The sequence below is a fragment of the Rana temporaria genome, chromosome 2 (assembly GCF_905171775.1).
Source record: "Rana temporaria chromosome 2, aRanTem1.1, whole genome shotgun sequence".
NCBI lineage: Eukaryota > Metazoa > Chordata > Amphibia > Anura > Ranidae > Rana > Rana temporaria.
Window position 1 is genome coordinate 394,894,883 of NC_053490.1, and position 20,012 is coordinate 394,914,894.

The following is a 20,012-nucleotide window of genomic DNA, read 5'->3' on the forward strand; positions in this document are numbered from 1 at the left end:
TGACATCTGTCAAAGTAATAGCAGTACAGCTGACATTAAGGTCTCAGTTCTTCACACCTGTTTACTAGAAGTGCACCCTTAGAGGTAACGGTTTAAATTAATTCTGTTATCGTACTAAAAAGTGTAGAATAGAAAATATCAAAAATATGTATAGATGTGTGTAAATTTGAAACACAACATAAATTATTAATTTAAATATTAAGATGAATTTAACATCATCAAGAATAACCAAAATAACGAATAAATTAAACAATAAAGAGACAAGCCTGAAGCGATAATGAACCCAGGCAACAAACGGTCCCTACAATGTACCTTTATTTTATATGAACATTTTTTTCTGTAGAAAAAAAACTATTTTGAATATGTAACTGCTATGTCGAGGGTAGATGTGTCAAATGATTCAGAAATTATGGATTCCAGATCAGATTACTTCAGATCAAATGACAACAATTTGTATATATAGGCCTTAGGTGGAGACTTGCTATGATTGCAATTTGTAATTAAGGAACCCCACTAAACACTGTTTGCACCTAAAGTAACCACATAACATAATCTCTTTTATGCAACTGCTTCAACTATGGTAAAGGTATCAATAACTTCTGAATTTAAGGATGCAATATCAGATGACTTCAGATCAGATTACAGGATTTGTATACTTACAGTATCTCACCAAAGTAAATACACCCCTCAAATTTGTGTAAATATTTTATTATATCTTTTCATGCGACAACACTGAAGAAATTACACTTTGCTACAATGTAAAGTAGTGAGTGTACAGCTTGCATAACAGTGTACATTTGCTGTCCCCTCAAAATAACTTAACACAGCCATTAATGTCTAAACCGCTGGCAACAAAAGTGAGTACACCCCTAATTAATGGTGGCCACCATAATTTTTCAGCACTGTCTAAACCCCCTTGGGCATGGAGTTCACCAGAGCTTCACAGGTTGCCACTGGAGTCCTCTTCTACTCCTCCATGACGACATCACAGAGCTGGTGGAGGTTAGAAACTAGGGTTGTCCAGATACCGATACTAGTATCGGTATCGGGACCGATACCGAGTATTTGCGGGAGTACTCGTACTCGCACAAATGCTCCCGATACCTAAATAGAATACTTTTTTTGTATTTATCAACATGTTCTATGAAAATTCTTTGAGTTTTTTACTACTGCGTGACAAGCAAATAAAACATTTTTATTCATTTTTACTCATTTTTATTCTTTTATAATGTCTTGAGTTAGAGTTCTTCATAATTCTAAAGAAAATATCCTTAGTCTGTATTGTGGTTTGAAAACTGTCACATGACATTTAAAAAAAGTATCGGTATTCGGTATCAGCGACTACATGAAAAAAAGTATCGGTACTTGTACTCAGTCCTAAAAAAGTGGTATCGGGACAACCCTATTAGAAACCTTGCGCTCCTCCACCTTCCGTTTGAGGATGCCCCACAGATGCTCAATAGGATTTAGGTCTTTAGAAATTCCTGGACAGTCCATCACCTTTACCCTCAGCTTCTTTAGCAGTGGTCGTCTTGGAGGTGTGTTTGGGATCGTTATCATGTTGGAATACTATCCTGTGGCCCAGTCTCTAAAGGGAGGGGATCATGCTCTGCTTCAGTATGTCACAGTACATGTTGGCATTCATGGTTCCCTCAATGAACTGTAGCTCCCTAGGGCCAGCAGCAGTCATGCAGCCCCAGACCATGACACTCTCACCATCATGCTTGACTGTAGGCAAGACACACCTTTCTTTGTACTCCTCGCCTGGTTCCCACCACACACGCTTGACACCATCTGAACCAAATACGTTTATCTTGGTCTCATCAGACCACAGGACATGGTTCCAGTAATCCACCCCCCACCCCTTCAACCTCTGCAGCAATGCTGGAAGCACTATTACGTATATTTCCCAAAGACAACCTCTGGATATGATGCTAAGCACGTGCACTCAACTTATTTGGTCGACCATGGCGAAGCCTGTTCTGAGTGGAACCTGTCCTGTTAAACCGCTGTATGGCCACTGTGCTGCAGCTCAGTTTCAGGGTCTTGGCCAACTTTTTATAGCCTAGAACATCCTTATGTAGAGCAACAATTGTTTTTTCAGATCCTCAGAGAGTTCTTTGCCATGAGGTGCCATGTTGAACTTCCAGTGACCAGTATGAGAGAGTGAGAGTGCTAACACCAAATTTTACACACCTGCTCCCCATTCACGCCAGAGACCTTGTAACACTAAGGAGTCCCATGACACTGGGGAGGTAAAATGGCTAATTGGGTCCAATTTAGACATTTTCACTTAGGAGCATACTCACTTTTGTTGCCAGCAGTTTAGACATTAATGGTTGTGTGTTGAGTTATTTTGAGGGGGCAGCAAATTTACACTGTAATACAAGCTGTACAATCACTACTTTACATTGTAGCAAAATGTCATTTCTTCAGTGTTGTCACATGAAAAGATATAATAAAATATTTACACAAATGTCAGGGGTGTAATCACTTTTGTGAGATACTGTAGGCCTTAAGTAGAGACTTACTATGGCTGCAGTTTGTAATTAATAAACCCCACTAAGCACTATCTGGTGACTGCATAACATAACAAGAGCAGAAAGGACAGAAGTGGACAAAATCAATGATTAAAGTATAACTAATGGCATTTTTTTTTAAAGGACGCGACTCTGCATACCAGTTATAAATTAAACCAAAGCTGCAAGCACAAAAGCGAAAAATCACTCAACAGAAGTGCTGCACTGAAACATATACCAAAAACATAAATAAATAACCAAATGAAAATAGTGCTACATATAAACCTGTGTATAAAATATCATCCAAAATCACCATACAACGGCCATTCATATAAATGTTTGTGAATGAGGTTGTGATACAAACCACTAATTATGATCAAGTCCACATAAATAGTTCAGTATAAAGATAACAGATTGTGTAATAGCAGACACCTCCACCAATCCCATTTTGGGCACATGCTCCCCTTTTGGTCGTCTCTCATTACAAAGGTTTTATTGTGCCTTTAATCAAATCAATCGAAATGCACAAACCCAGCTGGACTCTCCCAAGGCAAAGAATCAAACAATCCTCTGCAGAATTTGCACTTAAATCCAGCACTACTCTTAGCTCAGGTGATAAAGCATGGATCGGTGTTCAAAAAAGATACAAAAGATGACATTTTTATTAATAAAAAAGAAAAAAATATATTCATATAATAACTGAACAAAATTGCCCAAATCACTTTAAAAAACATTCCAATGCTGCTCTGGTGGAAGGCTCTAACATTGGTAATATACAAATACCTCCAGTCGCATTAAAAAAACCCTCTCTCACAAAGCTCTACCAGGACAAGCAGGCGCCAGTCTTCCAATGGGGTCATCTCTGCTGACTCTGATGACAACTAGGGATTCCCTTACTTTGAAGGAGGGATTTCCTCTTACTAACTGCTTTGGCTATAGGAAGTGAAGGAAAATCTCTCCAATGGGACACATTGCAAAAATTAAATTAATGACCCTCTCTTATGCTATACATAATGGTAAAAAAAGGTTTTGCTTTTCGTTCTACTTTAATGTTTTCACAGTTATCTAGGCCATACCTCCCAATTTTTCAAGGTGAGAAAGAGGGACTTGTTTTTTACGAGGTATGTAGGCAAACAACACACTTCTTAAGCCCCATACACACTATCAGTTTTCCTGACAGTTTTCTCTTCAGGTTTACCAAAACCATCTAATATGAGGTAAAACCTCAAGAGTTTCAATTTGTATGCAATCAGGCAGGCCCTTGCACTACATGGTTTTGGTAAACCTGAAGAGAAAACTGACAGGAAAACTAATAGTGTGTATGGGGCTTGACACATCCACAGTAATCCACAGTAATCCAAAATAGTTGATGATACACAAAAAAATGTGTAAAGAGGAACTAAACCATCTTTTACAGCCAAGGAAGAAAGGTTTAGAGCATTCAACCCTTTTGGTAGATAATAATAATAATAATAATAATAATAATAATAACTACAGTTTTATACATCAGCTCAAAAAGAGGGAAATCTGAGACGGAAAGCGGGACATGGAGATTGGATTTCTAAAAGTGGAAAATGCCCTCTAAACAAGGGACAATCTGTGGTGTAGGATCTAGGCTGTATCTGGAAACCCCACCATCCCTTAACATGGCTGTCATAGCCAGAGCCTTCTGTTCCAAGTAATTACTCACTAAAACAAGTTATCTGTATAAGACTCCACAAGACGGTAGAGGACACACAGAAATCTTGTATCGTTCCCTATTATGTTGATTCTCTAGTTAGAAAATTCACTGGACCAGGGATGTCTAAAGCTCAGTTGAAATGTTTAGGTAGCCCAATATAGCTTTTTCTATAGTGGAAAAAAATCCTTTGTCTCTAATTGCGGGTTAAAAAGTTTGAATTTTGAATAAAATCCACTAGTGTTTCTACAGAAATATGTTCCTATTAACTGTTAATTTTTATATTTTTTATATTTGTTGTTTGTAGATGGAAGACAATATGAAGCCTCTGCGTCCTTACGAGCGCATAGATACACTGAGACAGTTCCTGGAACATGACAGGCATGTTCTGAGATTTTACTGCTTATGGGATGACACTCCGTGCCCTTTTGGAGACAAGAGAGAGCTTATATTACATTATTACCTTGCCGATGACACTATCGAAATCATAGAAGTTATACCACCAAATTCGGGCCGAGATTCTGTTCCAGTCTTTCTCCACAGAGGAAAACTTCCCAAGGTGAAAAATGGCATAAAAGGCTTAAAATGCATCCTAACTTAATAACACAAATGTAATATACAGTGCTTAGGTCTTGTTCGCACAGAGCGTACTAAACCGTACTTCCATGTACGGGCATATTTACTTGCATGGGGATGCACAGGTTGTACTGTGCAGGCATGTCTCATTGATGTAAATTGGGACATAGTGGCTGCACGGACATTAGCCACTGTGTCCCCAGTATGACATTCGTGTGAGTGCAGGTGTGCGTCCCTGACTGTGTCCCAATTGCAGCTGTGTACCAATTTACATCAATGGGATTGCCTGCATTGGGGTGCATGGAACTCCTTGTGCATCTACATGTGGCTAAACACATCTCCGTGTGGGTGTAAGGTATAGTACAGTTTTCTGTAATCGCTGTGACATCATGGTTAAAATTTTACAGGGAACTTAGCTTTCTTTGCTGCTTGATCTGCAGATATATAACATTGCTCACTATTTCAAACATACTTATGTCATATATTATACTAAGTCACGTGGCTCCATTATGACATCTCTTGATTGCTGTAGAGATGCACATGCATGTATAAGGGTTGTTACTCAGAACTTTCAAACCTGGGGATCTGCTAGTTATTATTAGACATATGCATTCGTTTTTGTCCGAATGCATTTTCGTCCAAATTTTGGGGATTTTCGCGTTCGTTATAGATAGAAGATTCGACATGACAATGACAATAGCGATCTGTGTCTATCGAATCTGCGGTCGAATGTGCCTAACCTTAACTCTATTAGTCCAAGACTATTCGACATTGGTTGACTAGTAAAAATAATTAATAAATATAATTATTACTAGTCATACAACATTAGAATTCTACTATAGCTTGTGGGCGGAGCATTAAACCGGAAATGTACGATCATGGCGTTGTACAGTTTAGCTGCTCCGTCAAATCTTCTTAGAACATTCGACAGACACCATAAGCCTTCAATTGACAGATTCGACCTTAATTCAAATTTTCGGATGAATGCATTTTTTAATGAAACTAAATAAATAAAAATTAATTTCGGGAGTAACTAAATAAATGTATTTTTCCGAGAAACCGAAATTCCGAAATTACATATTTCAGTGTGCACATGTCTAGTTATTATTGGTGAGTTCTTTACACCTGTTGTACTTTCCAGAGCAAATTTGTGAAAAAGATTCTAATGTCCATGAGAGGAATATGGGGGCTTCTTGACGTATTTTTCAAATTGGGCCCAATTAGCCAATTTCCTTCCCCGGTGTCATGTGCATCGTTAGTGTTACAAAGGAGCAGGTGTGTTAAATTTGGTGTTATCGCTCTCATGGTGTCAAGTGTGTGTGGTGGCAACCAGAAGGAGTACAAAGACAAGTGTGTCTTGCCTACAGTCAAGAATGGTGGTGAGAGGGTCAAGGTCTGGGGCTGCATAAGTGCTGCCGGCACTGGGGAGCTACAGTTCATTGAGGGAACCATGAATGTCAACATGTACTGTAACATACTGAAGCAGAGCATGATCCCCTCCCTTCGGAGACTGGGCCGCAGGGCAGTATTCCAGCATAACGATCCCAAACACACCTCCAAGATGACCACTGCCTTGCTAAAGAAGCTGAGGGTAAAGGTGATGGACTGGCCATGCATGTCTCCAGATCTAAACCCTATTGAGCATCTGTGGGGCATGCTCAAATGGAAGGTGGAGGAGTGCAAAGTCTCTAACATCCATCAGCTCTGTGATGTCATCATGGAGGAGTGGAAGAGGACTCCAGTGGCAACCTGTGAAGCTCTGGTGAACTCCATGCCCAAGAGGGGTTAACACAAAAACAATTCCTCCTGCGCTCTGGTGTTTTCCTGCTATAGGGCAATGTCATCCAATTTTAGTGTAAAGTCTATTGTCTTGCAGCCCTTCTCAGAATCATGGCAATTCATAAAGCTAGAAAAGAAAAGAAAAGAAAAGAAAAAGAAGGGCGCACCGACCTAGTGCATTATCACTTAAAAGGGATTCTATTGAATAAATTAAAACAGTAGTCATACTCACAAACAGAGTAGAAAGACAGCGCTTATCGGACAATTATACTGGTAGACAGTATCGCTCAGCAACCACGGTAACAACACGATCAGATGGCATCAGACCGACATTTTTGGCTTACGTGTTTCAGAGGCGAACCTCCTTCACTAGTGTATTAATGAAAAGTTTTAATATATTCCATTATATGTTGCTATTAATCTGGCTAAATTACATTTGTGTAGTTTTTGTTGTGTATTTTACCCACCGCGTAAATTTTAAGGCTCTGTGCATGTGAGCCTGTGTGGAGATGCTTTATGGGGATTGCTGTGTTCTAATATGGGCTCCACATAAATCGTTATACAATTCCCTCTTTGACCATTAGAGGGAGCTTTGATTATAGGAACTCATGTACTAGATAGAGAGAGCTATATAGATACATTCTTGCAGCCATGTCCCTCCAACCACCATGAACTTGTATAGTGGTGAGGGGGAGAGAGATATAGCTGCCGAGCGCCCATATTTACTAGTATGCGGGTGGAACGCATATACACCCGCACTTCCGGTTTCAGTATGACTACTGTTTTAATTTATTCAATAAAATCCCTTTAAATGATAATGCACTAGGTCGGTGCTTCAAGAGGGGTTAAGGCAGTGCTGAAAAATAATGGTGGCGACACAAAATACTGGTGGCAACAAAAGACACTTTGAGCACAGTTTGGACATTTTCACTTTTGTACTCACTTTTCTTATTTTGACGGGACAGCAAATTTACACTGTTATACAAGCTGTACACTCACTACTTTACATTGTAGCAAAGTGTAATTTCTTCAGTGTTGTCAAATGAAAAGATATAATAAAATATTTAACAAATGTGAGGGGTGTACTCAATTTTGTGAGATATTGTACATATACCTAATATAATATACATATATGATATCTCTCATCTGTCCCCCTGCTACAGCAAGGGATGCCCATAACCAGGAGCATTATTCACATTTATTGGGCCATTTGGGGCAAGTCTAATGCCCCTTACACACACACAGGTTTCCCGGCAGGCTTTTTAGCGCCCGGAAACCCAAGGGGAAAGCCGAGACCCGGCTTGACAGCTTTTCCCCCCTACACATGGCCGGTTTTCCTGACAGGAAAATTGCCACGAGAGCTTTGGCCAGGAAACCCGGCCGTGTGTATGCTCCACCGCCGCAGTGTTTGCCATAGGAAAGCTGCCGGGAAAAGGACCGCCGGGAATCGTGGAAGGAAAAAAGAGAACATGTTCTCATTTTTCCCACCGGGATTTCCGGCGGTTTTTCTGTCGGGAAAACTGCCATGGAACATACACACAGGCAGTTTTCCCAGCCAAAAGCTGTCATGTCAGTTTTCCTGACGGGAAAACTGGTCGTGTGTACGAGGCATAACTGTTTGAACATGGGAGTATCAATTTTGTGTGTAACATCCCTTTTAGTAAGATTCTTTTGTCTTGCCTTGTTCTGTAATATATGCCTATTTATTTAGTACATTTTTGTGCATCTTGTCAACTCTCAGGAAACAAACTAAAACAGCAGACATTGGCATTGAAGCTGATGTTTAAAACTACACTGTGCTTTTTAAATGTACATTCCATGCTGACAAAGGTCATGGAAAGCTATGTAGGTCTGAATAAGGATTTAATGCAGCATTAACCATCTCTACCAACATTGTTTTACAGAATGCACCAGCAAAAATGTATAACCCCGGTGAGATTACTACACGTACTATCCTTAACGTTTTTGGCCCAATGGGACATGGAGGTCGCTTTATTCTGGATAATCTTAAAGTACGAATTGAAGCCTTTTATGCAATATTTGTCTATGATGTTATTTAAATAGGAAATGTAGCAAGTCCAAATTCTAAGCTACAATACAGTATTTTAAGAAATTTTAAATTCAAGAATTTCTATATTTGGTCATATAATGATTACTGAATGTGAAGATATTCATTGTAAAAATTTGCAAACTTGCCAAGTGTAAGCTAATATATTCTTTAGGTATAGCACACTAGAAAAGTTTGATAATTTCTATCTATATATATATATATATATATATATATATATATATATATATATATATATATATATATATATATATATATATATATAAATATATATATATATATATATATATAAATAATAAATATATAAATATTATATATTATATAAAAATATAATTTTTATATATATAATCTATCTCTCTCTCCCTCTCTCTCTCTCTCTCTCTCTCTCATATATATATATATATATATATATATATATATTATATATATATATATATATATATATAAAATATATATACATTTCTATCTATCTATTTATCTATCTATCTATCTATCCAAATTAAGAATTTCAAATGTAAAAAAGTGTTTATTATAGTTTGAGAAAATTATGGGAAAATCTATCCTATTCCTAAACCACTGCAGGAAGTGTTTACATGCAGGAAAAACCACATTTATGCTTTCCGACTTGCAATTGAATCTGGTGGTTTGTCCTTGAGTGTTCACTGATTACAGGTCATAAAATACTAACATTCATTTTGCAGACCGGGTCCGTGCACCAGGAGTTTTACAAAGACTGTGATCTGACAATTGGAGCCGCAATCAGTGCTTGGGGACGCATGATAATTCTATGTGATTGTGATGAATTTACAAAGAACTACTACAGAACAAAATATGGTATTGGTAAGGAAACCTAATTTGCTCTTAAAATTCTGAATACACGCTAGGGAAAAAACTTTTTTTTTATTACCAAGCAACTGGAAGCTGCAGTGATACATTGCAGGGTTTATTATCCCAGCATGCAGCAGATTATTAAACATTATTCAGTAAAGAATATCACATTAAACTGAAAGATGTTGGCATCAATCTTTAGAAATTAAAGGAGCTCCGGTCTGGAGCATTTAGCAGTAAACTTGTTACTTACAGATTCCAGGCATCCCAGCACGGAAAGCTAAAAATCAGTTCCAAACAGCATAATATTCTATGATCAACATATTTTAAGTGGGTCAGTTGTTTTAACAGATTACATTGTTGGCAAAGACTACCGTACTCCATAATTCATATAGAAAGCTGGTGTCTCTCTCGAAGGACAATTTTTCATTGCCAAAGACCCCTCTCACACTGGGGCGTTTTTCAGGCGCTTGGGCTACAAAAATAGCGCCTATAAAGCGCCTGAAAAACACCTGACCTGCAGTCCAAGTATAAAAACCAGAGTGCTTTCGCCCTGAGATGCTGCGCTGGCAGGACGTTAAAAAAAGTCCTGCGAGCAGCATCTTTGGAGCGGTCAAATAGCGGTATACACACTCCTCCACCGCTCCTGCCCGTTAAAATTAATGGGCACCGCTGCTGAAGCACCTGCAAAGCGCCTGCAAAGCGCTTCGGCAGCGGCGCTACACAGGCACATTTAACCCTTTATTCGGCTACTAGCGGGGGTTAAATGCACCCCGCTAGCGGCCAAATAGCGCCGCTAAAATAATGGTAAAGCGCTGCTAGATCTAGCCGCGTTTTACCGCCAACGCCCGCCCCAATGTGAAAGGGGTCTAAGGCTATGTTGCCACTGTTAACAGCCATGCACTAAATGCTAGCTCCAGCATATCTGCAACCAGTAATTAGCTCTAAGGGGTCTAATTTATAAAAAAAAATCCTTGGACCACTATGACAAGCATTAGTCCACCCATGACATATTCTAACTGTATTTTGCTTAATAAAGTGATTTCTTATGATTCCCAGCTTCATCTAGTGCAGGGGTGCCCAACCAGTGGCCCGGGGGCCACATGTGGCCCGCGGAGCCCTCTGATGTGGCCCGCGACCTCCTGCTCTGGGATGGAATAAAATAGAATAGAATCCTGTTATTAAAGGTACGTTTTTTAATAAAATCACAGTGTATATATGGGCATTTCTGTTCTGCAATGGTAACTGGGCTGCTTTCAAACTGATCCACAGGTGTAGAGAAGTGCACCTGTGGGTTACCTGCACTGAGCCATAGACTTCTATTACCTGCGAGTTTGGTGTGCTGAGAGTAGAGTGGGCTCTATAGAGCCGAGTGGGCTGCCATCCACCCGCTCTGCTCATTGTGGCCCGCGACCGGTTACCAAGTCGCTTAAGTGGCCCTTGCTCTTCAAAAGGTTGGACACCCCTGATCTAGTGGCTATAATGTGGTATTTTTCCTTTAATACGAAAATCATAAAAAATACTGCATTATGGCCACTAGATGGCGCTGATTATCATAAAATCACTCTACTAAGCAAAATACAGTCATAATTCATCAAGGATGGACAAATGCTTGTCGCGTTCTCACATTCATCCAACTATTTTTTTTTATAAATAGACCCCTTTAGTAACTACAGTATAATTTATATTTTTTAACCCATTCTTCCCCATCTTCCCTTATCTTTTTTACAGTTTATAATTTCACATATTTTTTGATTTTTGTAGCCCTTCATTTCAAAAATACACAACTTTTGATGCTTCCTAGTGATTGGAGCTCTAGTTCTGACTCAGAGCAAGGGTCTTTCTATAGAGCGTGGACAGTTTTTTCTATTTAAAGCCTCATGCACACAGGCTTTTTGGCCCACGTGCGTCAAATTCCATTGTTTTTGGATGCAAGGAAGGCACAGGTGCAGCTGTCAAAATCTATGACAGGCTGAAATACGCGGTTGTTGTTGGCGGGTCCCTTTTCCGACTATGCCAAGTGTGTTGACAAGGTCATCTGTGCCCGTGCATGTGGGGGGGGGGGGATATCTCACATGAAGCGCTCATCAATGACTGGCACCAGGCAGAGACTGTGGTCATGTTAAAAGTCTAACATTAATGGAGTTCCTGATTTAAAGATGAACTTTGACTGCGTGTAGTAATACACTGCAGAGTTCCTGTGAAAAGCCATTTGTTCCATGTCACTACACTGTAACTTGTATGTTGCATTAGGAGGGGTGTGCTGAGACTGCACCCTCTCCACCAGTCCAGTGTACTTCTGTTACCTCACTCCCAGTAATTGAATGGGGTCCCACCGAGCACCTAGCGCAGACTTTATGCAAGTTCTCACTTAACTCTTTTCTTCCCATACCTCATGATCAGACCATAGATCCCTGTAACTTAGGTTCAGACCTGGCTGCTATTTAATGCTGACCGCTAGGGAGGGAGCTAGAACACTGACCCCCTCACTATCGGAGAACCTGCCACCTTACCAGGTACCTTTCTTAATGACTGGTTGCTTGTAGCTTGTTCCTTGATTTGGTTACCCATAGCAAATATATACAGTAATGGCGCATGCTGACACATAAGCTAAAACACTTATCCACAAAAAGTCCTTTGAGCTATGATAGCTCTGTGTGAGATGACAGTCTTTTGGTCTGGGCAGCCTTGCAGGGGGAGCCGAAGCCAGACTCCAGTGCATGTAACAAGAGAGAAACAGAGAGCAGGCGCCACTTAGATAAAACTGTACACTTTAATAATAAAAAAGTATCAAAGCACTCACAGAACCAGCAAGTAACTTCAGACCATGCTCATAATGGTTAATATAACTTTACTGAACATGATGTGCCAAACAGGTCAATATGAACAACGTCCTGTCCCTAATCCTAACAAAGATATTGTAGTGGCCCAGACTTACCTCCATAAGGTGAACGTTGATAATGGCATTATCCATGGCTTGGATGTTCTCCGCAATTCCTGGTTCTGGTAGCACTCAAACTCACTAGTACCACACTCTTGTTCCCACTCCCACAGCTGACAGCCACAGACCTTAGCTGATCCCACTTTTTGTAGCACAGGTGGGCCGGCTAGGACCAAAAGTCTGTTAACTGAGCTAAAACGCTTAACCCTTTCCCCATTCTGAGCTAGCTGCTGCCTAACTAAACTATACATTTTTTAACCTGCCTACACAGTGGCAGGCTAAAACTAATGACAGGCTAAAATACATGGCTGCTGGACCTCGCTGGACACTATACCAAGGGGTTGTTGCTTTTATGGTAGTATGTTTTCAGGAATGTGTGCGCAGAATGCAGGAATTCTGCTTTTCGGGTCATATGTCCCTGAACGCATACTGCCCTAAGACCCCTTTCACATTGGGGCGGGGGCGTCGTCGTCCAATTTTGAAGCGCTATTACCCTCGGCTAGTGGCCCAAAAAGGGTTAAAAACCACCGCAAAGCCCCTTAGCAGAGGAGCATTGCCGGCAGTATAGCCACGGTGTCCCATTGATTTAAATGGGCAGCAGCGGCTGTTTAGGGACGGTTTGCAGCCCAGGGGCTAGATCAACTTTTGCATCGGGGCCCACAAGCTTCAAGCTACGCCTCTGCCTCAGACAATGGCTGCTTTCTGAAGAAAATAACAGCAAGATATTACAAACTTTTTGTTTTTATGCACCTGAAATGTGCTCCATTGATTTAAATAGAAAGCTTATTTGTGGGCATAGATAAGCATCACACTCTCTTATATGTGCAGTCATCTTTGGTAAGCGTAACCCAAGTCCATCTAGATCAGTGGTTCTTAACTCCTGTCCTCAGGACCCGCTAACAGGCCAGATTTTAAGTATTATGGGGAGATTCAGACTAGAATACTGCAAAAACTGAGCAGCAAATGATATCACCTGTGAATGATGTATTTTAGTTATCTTGCAAACCTGGCCTGTTAGTGGGTCCTGACTCCTGAGGACAGGAGGTGAGAACCACTGATCTAGATTGTAACAAAAACATTAGCATTTTATCATATTGATGATCCTGACGAGTCAGTATTGTAGCGAAGGAGGAAAGTGGGGTTGAGGCAGGACTTTAATCCTGTGTTGCTTAGAAGCAGCGGCGGTGCTACCACTAGGCAAACTAGGCAGCTAGGGTGCACTGCTGCCTAGGGGGTGCCTGGCCACTGGTGTTTCTACTCTCTTCTCTCTGCAGCAAGCAACTAAGTCTCAGAATCAGCAGGCAGCCGCCGCTCTGTTTGTAAATAGTGTCAGAGGCGCATCGGTGAAGGACTGTGTCTGTGTCCCCGACTTTCGAATGAATAGAAGCAAACAAACATTCACTGATGGGCACTGGTAGGCTGCATTGATGGGTGCTGGTAGGCTGCATTGATGGGTGCTGGTAGGCCGCATTTGATGGGCGCTGGTGAGGCCGCATTTGATGGGCGCTGGTGAGGCTGCATTTGATGAGCGCTGTTGGGCTGCATTTGATGGGTGCTTCGTTAAAAAAGTGGGGTATACATTGGCAGGGCAAAGGGAGTGGAGTCAGGGGTGGAGCCAGGGGGGCGGCAAATGAGGTTTTGCCTAGGGTATCAAAAATCCTTGCACCAGCCCTGCTTAGAAGAGATACATGGGAAAAAAGGGCTTAGCAGTAAACCGCTTTATAGAAACTAGGAAACAACACAGAAAATAATTAATTTACTGTATGCATTTTGCCTAAAAGCAGAACTCCAGGCAAACCACTAAATACATAGATACAACGCATATATGGGAGCTGCTTAATTCTACTCATTCAGTTCTGAAATTTAACACAGCTCTGTTGCTGTTATATTTTCACTTACAAGTCCCATCCTCTACCCCGTCCCTGTGGCTGGGCAGTGAAAGGTGAAGCAGCACAAGGAAAAGCTCATCTCCTTGTCACCTTGCTCTCCCCTCTTTTTAGCATGCCTTAAACTTGATTGGCTCCTTATACTGCTTCTTCCTCCCCCTCTCTGAGCTCTGCTGTACAGAATGTGTAGTAGACTACAAGATGCTAATGCCAAATAAAATTCAGGCATTTGCACAGTTTGAATTTAAAGTGTAAATAAACCCCCCTATTGTTTTCAGCCAAGGAAGCTGCCATTTTTGCCTCTGTTTAATCTACAATTGCCATGATGCTGCACATGTGATCCATTATGACACCAGCCATTGGATTTGACAGTTTGGTCAAGAGCACGACCAATGGGAGTGTTACATTTCCGGCAAGTGCCGGAAATGAAACAGTTTTTTGAAACTGGTAAATGGATGGGTTTACTTCCACTTTAAAGCCCAACTCCAGGATATTAGCAACTCCCCCACTCAACCTATCCAAATGCCCATTAAAGCCACAGTCACACAACAATCCTCTATTCTATTTACTTCCTGGGGTATTTTCTTAGGTGTCCATATCACTGCCTGTGCGATATGGACAACTCCTATTGGTGAAGGCAACACTTCCAGTGGCCTTGTCCTCGCTCAGCCTTCAGAGTCAGGAATCCATAGAACTTACAAAGGTGGTGAGGGGATTGGCACCCAAGAGGATAATGAGCAGGGAACAATGTCTGGTATCCAGGTTGGGAATTTAGCTTGGCTCATAGAGAAAAGGATGTCTTTGATCCATTACACTGCCACATGGCTTAGGAAGAGGAGTCTAGATCCAAGACCTAAGCCCTGTACACCACTGGGATCCATGGCGGAATAAAGTCCGCTGGGAATCCCGACGGGATAACTGAGAACCTGCTCGGTAACTTGTCCCGTGTACACACGAGAGGTTTTGCCGTCGGGAAAACTGCGGGAAGAACTTTGGCCGGGAATCCCGGGCGTGTGTATGCTCCCTCGCAGTGTTTCCCCATAGGAAAACTGCCGGGTTTAAAACCGCCAGGAAATCCCGGGCGTGTGTATGCTCCCTCGCAGTGTTTCCCCATAGGAAAACTGCCTGGTTTAAAATCGCCGGGAATCCCGGCGAGAAAATAGTGAGCAGGTTCTCTATTTTCCCGTTGGGATTCCCGTCGGTTTTCCTGTCGGGAAAACTGCAAGGAAGCATACACACGTCCGGTTTTCCTGGCCAAAAGCTCTCCCCGCAGTTTTCCTGGCAGGAAAACCGGTCGTGTATATGGGGCTTAAGGAGTAAGGCCACTGATGCACAGTGCACCATTTAAATGTAATTTATGCTTGGAGTTGGGCTTTTAAAAAAGACATTTAATGGTGTAATACTTATTACAAGCTGCAGGAAAGTGTGTCTTTTGTATCTAACTGGATTTCAGCTTAAATTGTTTTCACTCTACAGTTTTTAAAAGTAAAATATGGATTAGTCGGCTTACTAGGTGAACCTTTGCAGAATTGAGAGCTTGTAGTGACATTTGCCATGGGGCCCAGTCAGTTGATGTGAGTTTCTTCGCTCTGCCTCCCATACACAAGTGATCCACTAGACAGTGTACTGTTGACATTATTTCCTGATTATTCAGCATTTTTTAATAAGATGTATTATATTCCATTGATGGAATGTAAACATAGTCCAGTTTTACGCATTCTGATGTTATCTGTTCCCCTTTATAGTGTTTTAAATTACAGTAAACACTGATTAAAGTAAATATTGCATTACGCAACAAATTTATTTATTACACCCCATGGCTGTGTATTCACAAGAAGGTTCATGAAGCTGCACAGCTGCAGCAGACCACTCACATTCCTTTGAATAATGTCATCCAAATGTCCATTTCGTTAACCCTTAAAAGTAACACTAAGGCCCCTTTCACACTGGGGCATTTTTCGGGCGTTATTTGAGCGTTTTTTCAGGCGCTTTGGCGTTAAAAAAAGCCTGTAAAGCGCCTGAAAGAAGCCTCATCTGCAATCCCAATGTGAAAGACAATGCTAAGACCCTAACGTTTTAGGGCCCGCCAGTGCAATGCCTCAGTGTAAAAGGGCAAGGCGTTTTTACAGCGCTTTCAATTCATTTCAATGGAGAGGGGCGTTTTTGGAGCATTTTTTTCCAGCACCCAAAAGCTGCTCCAAAGATGCTGCCTGCAGGACTCGGTGTAAAAGGGTCCATTGAGATGCATGGAGAGCGTTTTATGAGCGGTTTAATAGCACTATTTTTAACGATAAAACGCTGTAAAAACGCTTCAGTGTGAAAGGGTTCTAAACTCAGTTTTGAGTATTTTTAACCACTTACCGACCACCCCATGGAAGTTTTCCTGCTGCAGGATGGCTGCGCTGCGCAGGATCACTTATATATACGCTGTGATTCTACATAGCGGGAGCTGACCAGCGTGTCCCGCGGACCCGATGTCCGCTGGCACCCGCTGATCATTCTGTACAAAGGCAGAATGGCGATCTGTAAGGCCCCGTACACACGACCGGATCGATCCGCTGGGATTGATCCGCGGATCAGTTCCAGCAGATAGATCCGGTCGTGTGTACGGCCTAGCGGACATTTTCAGGCGGATAAAAATCCAGCCGACGGATTTTCAGCGGATAAAAATTTCTTAGCATGCTAAGAAATCTATCCGCTGGGATCCTGTCCGCCGGACTTATCCGGTCGTCTGTACAGACTCACCGGATAAGTCCGTCCGATCCCATCCCTCGCATGCGTCGTATTGATTCGACGCATGCGTGGAAGTATTTACCTTCCAGGGTCGCGCACGTCGCCGCGCCATCGTATTCCGCGGGGATTTTGATCTAATGGTGTGTACAGCCATCAGATCAAAATCCGCCAGAGGATTTATCCGCTGGAAACGGACCGTCTGTACGAGGCCTTAAAGGTAGATTGACGTTCTGACAGCACAGAAGGCATGGATCCTGTGTTCCTGTAAAGCAGGAACACCGACCCATGTCTTCCACTAGTAAAAGCACCTCCCCCACTAAACTGAAACACCAGTTAGGCACACAGTTAACCCTTTGATTGCCCCTGATGTTAACCCCTTCCCAGCCAGTGTCATTAGTACAGTAACAGTGCCTATTTTTAGTCCAATTTGCTCGCCACAATATTACAATGACGCTATAAGTCGCTGATCACTGCCATTACTAGTAGAAAAATAAAAAAAAATCCATAAATATATCCCATTGTTTGTAGCCGCTATAACTTACGCAAACCAATCAATATACGCTTATTGGGATTTTATTTTACCAAAAATATTTAGCAGAATATATATTGGCCTAAACTAAAGAAATAAGATAAAAAAAATTGTGGTTATGGTTTGTATTAATATCATTATACTGCGGCAAGTCGGCTCGTTTCCGTGGACCATCGTAGCTGTACGTCGTTCCCTTTAAACGGGATAGGGGCGCACGCGTGCACTGCATAGCGGGGGTGCTGATGCTGATAACCGCCAGCCACAAGTGATCGTGGCGGCGGGCAAGAGAGACAGAACAGTGTGTGTAAAAATGTTTTACATTTTTATTTTATTTTTAATTGGGATATTTAGCAAAAAGTAAAAGATATTCTTTTTTTTCAAAAGTCTTTTTTTGTTTATAGTGCAAAAAATAAAAACCGCAGAGGTGATCAAATACCACCAAAAGAAAGCTCTATCTGTGGGGAAAAAAAGGACGTCAATTTTGTTTGGGTACAGCGCCACATGACCGCGCAATTGTCAGTTAAAGCGACGCAGTACCGTATTGCAAAAAATGGCCTGGTCATTGAGCAGCCAATTCTTCTGGCGCTAAAGTGATTAAGCACATACAGAAATTGCACAGTTACTATTGTACATTGTATTCGCAGTGTCTATACTGAAAGAACTAAGTCATCTTTAGATCTGACTTCAGTAAGGTGAAACCTCATTGTTTTATGTATATAAAGCCTCAGGATTTCAAATTGATAAAGAGATCAGACTCATAAAAAGTGCACATATGTTAATAGTACTGTGTTTTTCAATGTTATCATGTTTTATTCCACAGAAGATTTCACTCCAGTTCAGTACAAATTTCCACAGCGTACAAAATATGAGAAAAAGCTTCCACCTTACAATGGCTTTGGTTCAGAAGAAGATTCACTTTGTTCCTGTTTGGGTCTGTTACCAAAACCACCCCAAAGGGATTTCAAGAAATTCATGGAAAAAGACAGGTATCTTTATTGTGTAAAAAAAATGAGAAAAAACTACAGCGCTACTAATCTTAAATAACAACACATAAATTAATAACCAAATGTAAAAAAGCTGCAATAAGTAAATGGTGACCCAACCAAAATAGGAATTAAAAAATTATAAATATTGCGCTAAGAACAACTAATAATGTGATACCAGTACAAATAATGAGGTGCAATCAATATTGAATTGATAATAATGTGTCCAAATAAGAGTAAAACATATAGATGCTGCTCTCTAATACTAAGGCCTGGTACACACGATAGGATTGATCCGCGGATACGGTCCTCCGGACCGTATCCGCGGATAAATCCTCTGGCGGATTTTGATCCGTTGGCATGTACTCACCATCGGATCCAAATCTGCGCGGAATTCAACCGCGGTGACGTGTCGCGCCGTCGCTGCGATGATGACGCGGCGACGTGCGCGACGCTGTCATATAAGGAAATCCACGCATTCGTCGAATCATTACGACGCATGCGAGGGACGGGTTCGGACGGATCGATCCGGTGAGTCTGTACAGACCACCGGATCGATCCGCTGGAGCCGATTCCAGCGGATAGATTTGTTAGCATGCTAACAAATTTTTATCTGCTGGAAATCGGAAATATCCGCGGATAAATATCCGCTGGAACGTACACACCAGGGGATCTATCCGCTGAAACCGATCCGCTGAGATTTTTCAGCGGATGGATCCTCTCGTGTGTACGGGGCCTAACAGTGCATATCCTACAACGTGCAAACAATAATTTATTGTTTGCACCTGATGATTTGTACTGGTAATACAATATTAGTCATTCACGTTGTAGGATATGCACTGTTAGTATTAGAGAGCAGCATCTATATGTTTTACTCTTATGTGAACACATTATTATCAATTCAATATTGATTGCACCTGATTATTTGTACTGGTATCATATTATTAGTTGTTCTTAGCGCAATATTTATAATTTTTTAATTATCTTTATTGTGTACCAATGGAAATTAACTTTTCAGTATTAAATAGGTTTGATCATATAATTATAGCACTTTTTTTTACATACTGTCACCAGTGCACTACATCGTCATCATATGACTGGTGTCCCGGTGCTCAGGGACACTGACTGGTGACAGTATGTTAAGAAAAATAAAATTGCTGTTACAATGATGATCACACTCAACAGCAATGTTTTGAACTGGCAATTCATACCATCTGTGATTGGCTACAGCTAATCAAATGCTGTGATTGGCCCAGGTACCATGTGATAGCTATGGTCCAATAACTGTATTAATGTATAGGAAGCATACCTGTTATGAATGACATTGATTCATAACAGTTTTGTTAACATTGTGATCATGTAATCGCATACCGATCACATGATCCCCGGGCTGCTCAAAAGAAGCAGCCTCTGGAAGCCGCAGTCCCCTGTGTCCAGTGGACACAGATGTCGCAGGAGTGGCACACTGTGCACCCCAGGCTGGCCCACATAC

The 20,012-nt window shown here is 41.3% G+C and overlaps 1 protein-coding gene across 1 annotated transcript in view; it reads left to right on the plus strand.

The window, feature by feature from the left end:
* EFHC2 (EF-hand domain containing 2) overlaps positions 1-20,012 on the plus strand; it is a 135,103-nt gene that overhangs the window by 25,061 nt on the left and 90,030 nt on the right. The window contains exons 5-8 of the mRNA XM_040338063.1: positions 4,505-4,756; positions 8,457-8,564; positions 9,322-9,460; positions 18,358-18,523. Of these exons, the coding sequence (XP_040193997.1) occupies positions 4,505-4,756; positions 8,457-8,564; positions 9,322-9,460; positions 18,358-18,523 (665 nt within the window). The remainder of the gene's footprint in view (positions 1-4,504; positions 4,757-8,456; positions 8,565-9,321; positions 9,461-18,357; positions 18,524-20,012) is intronic.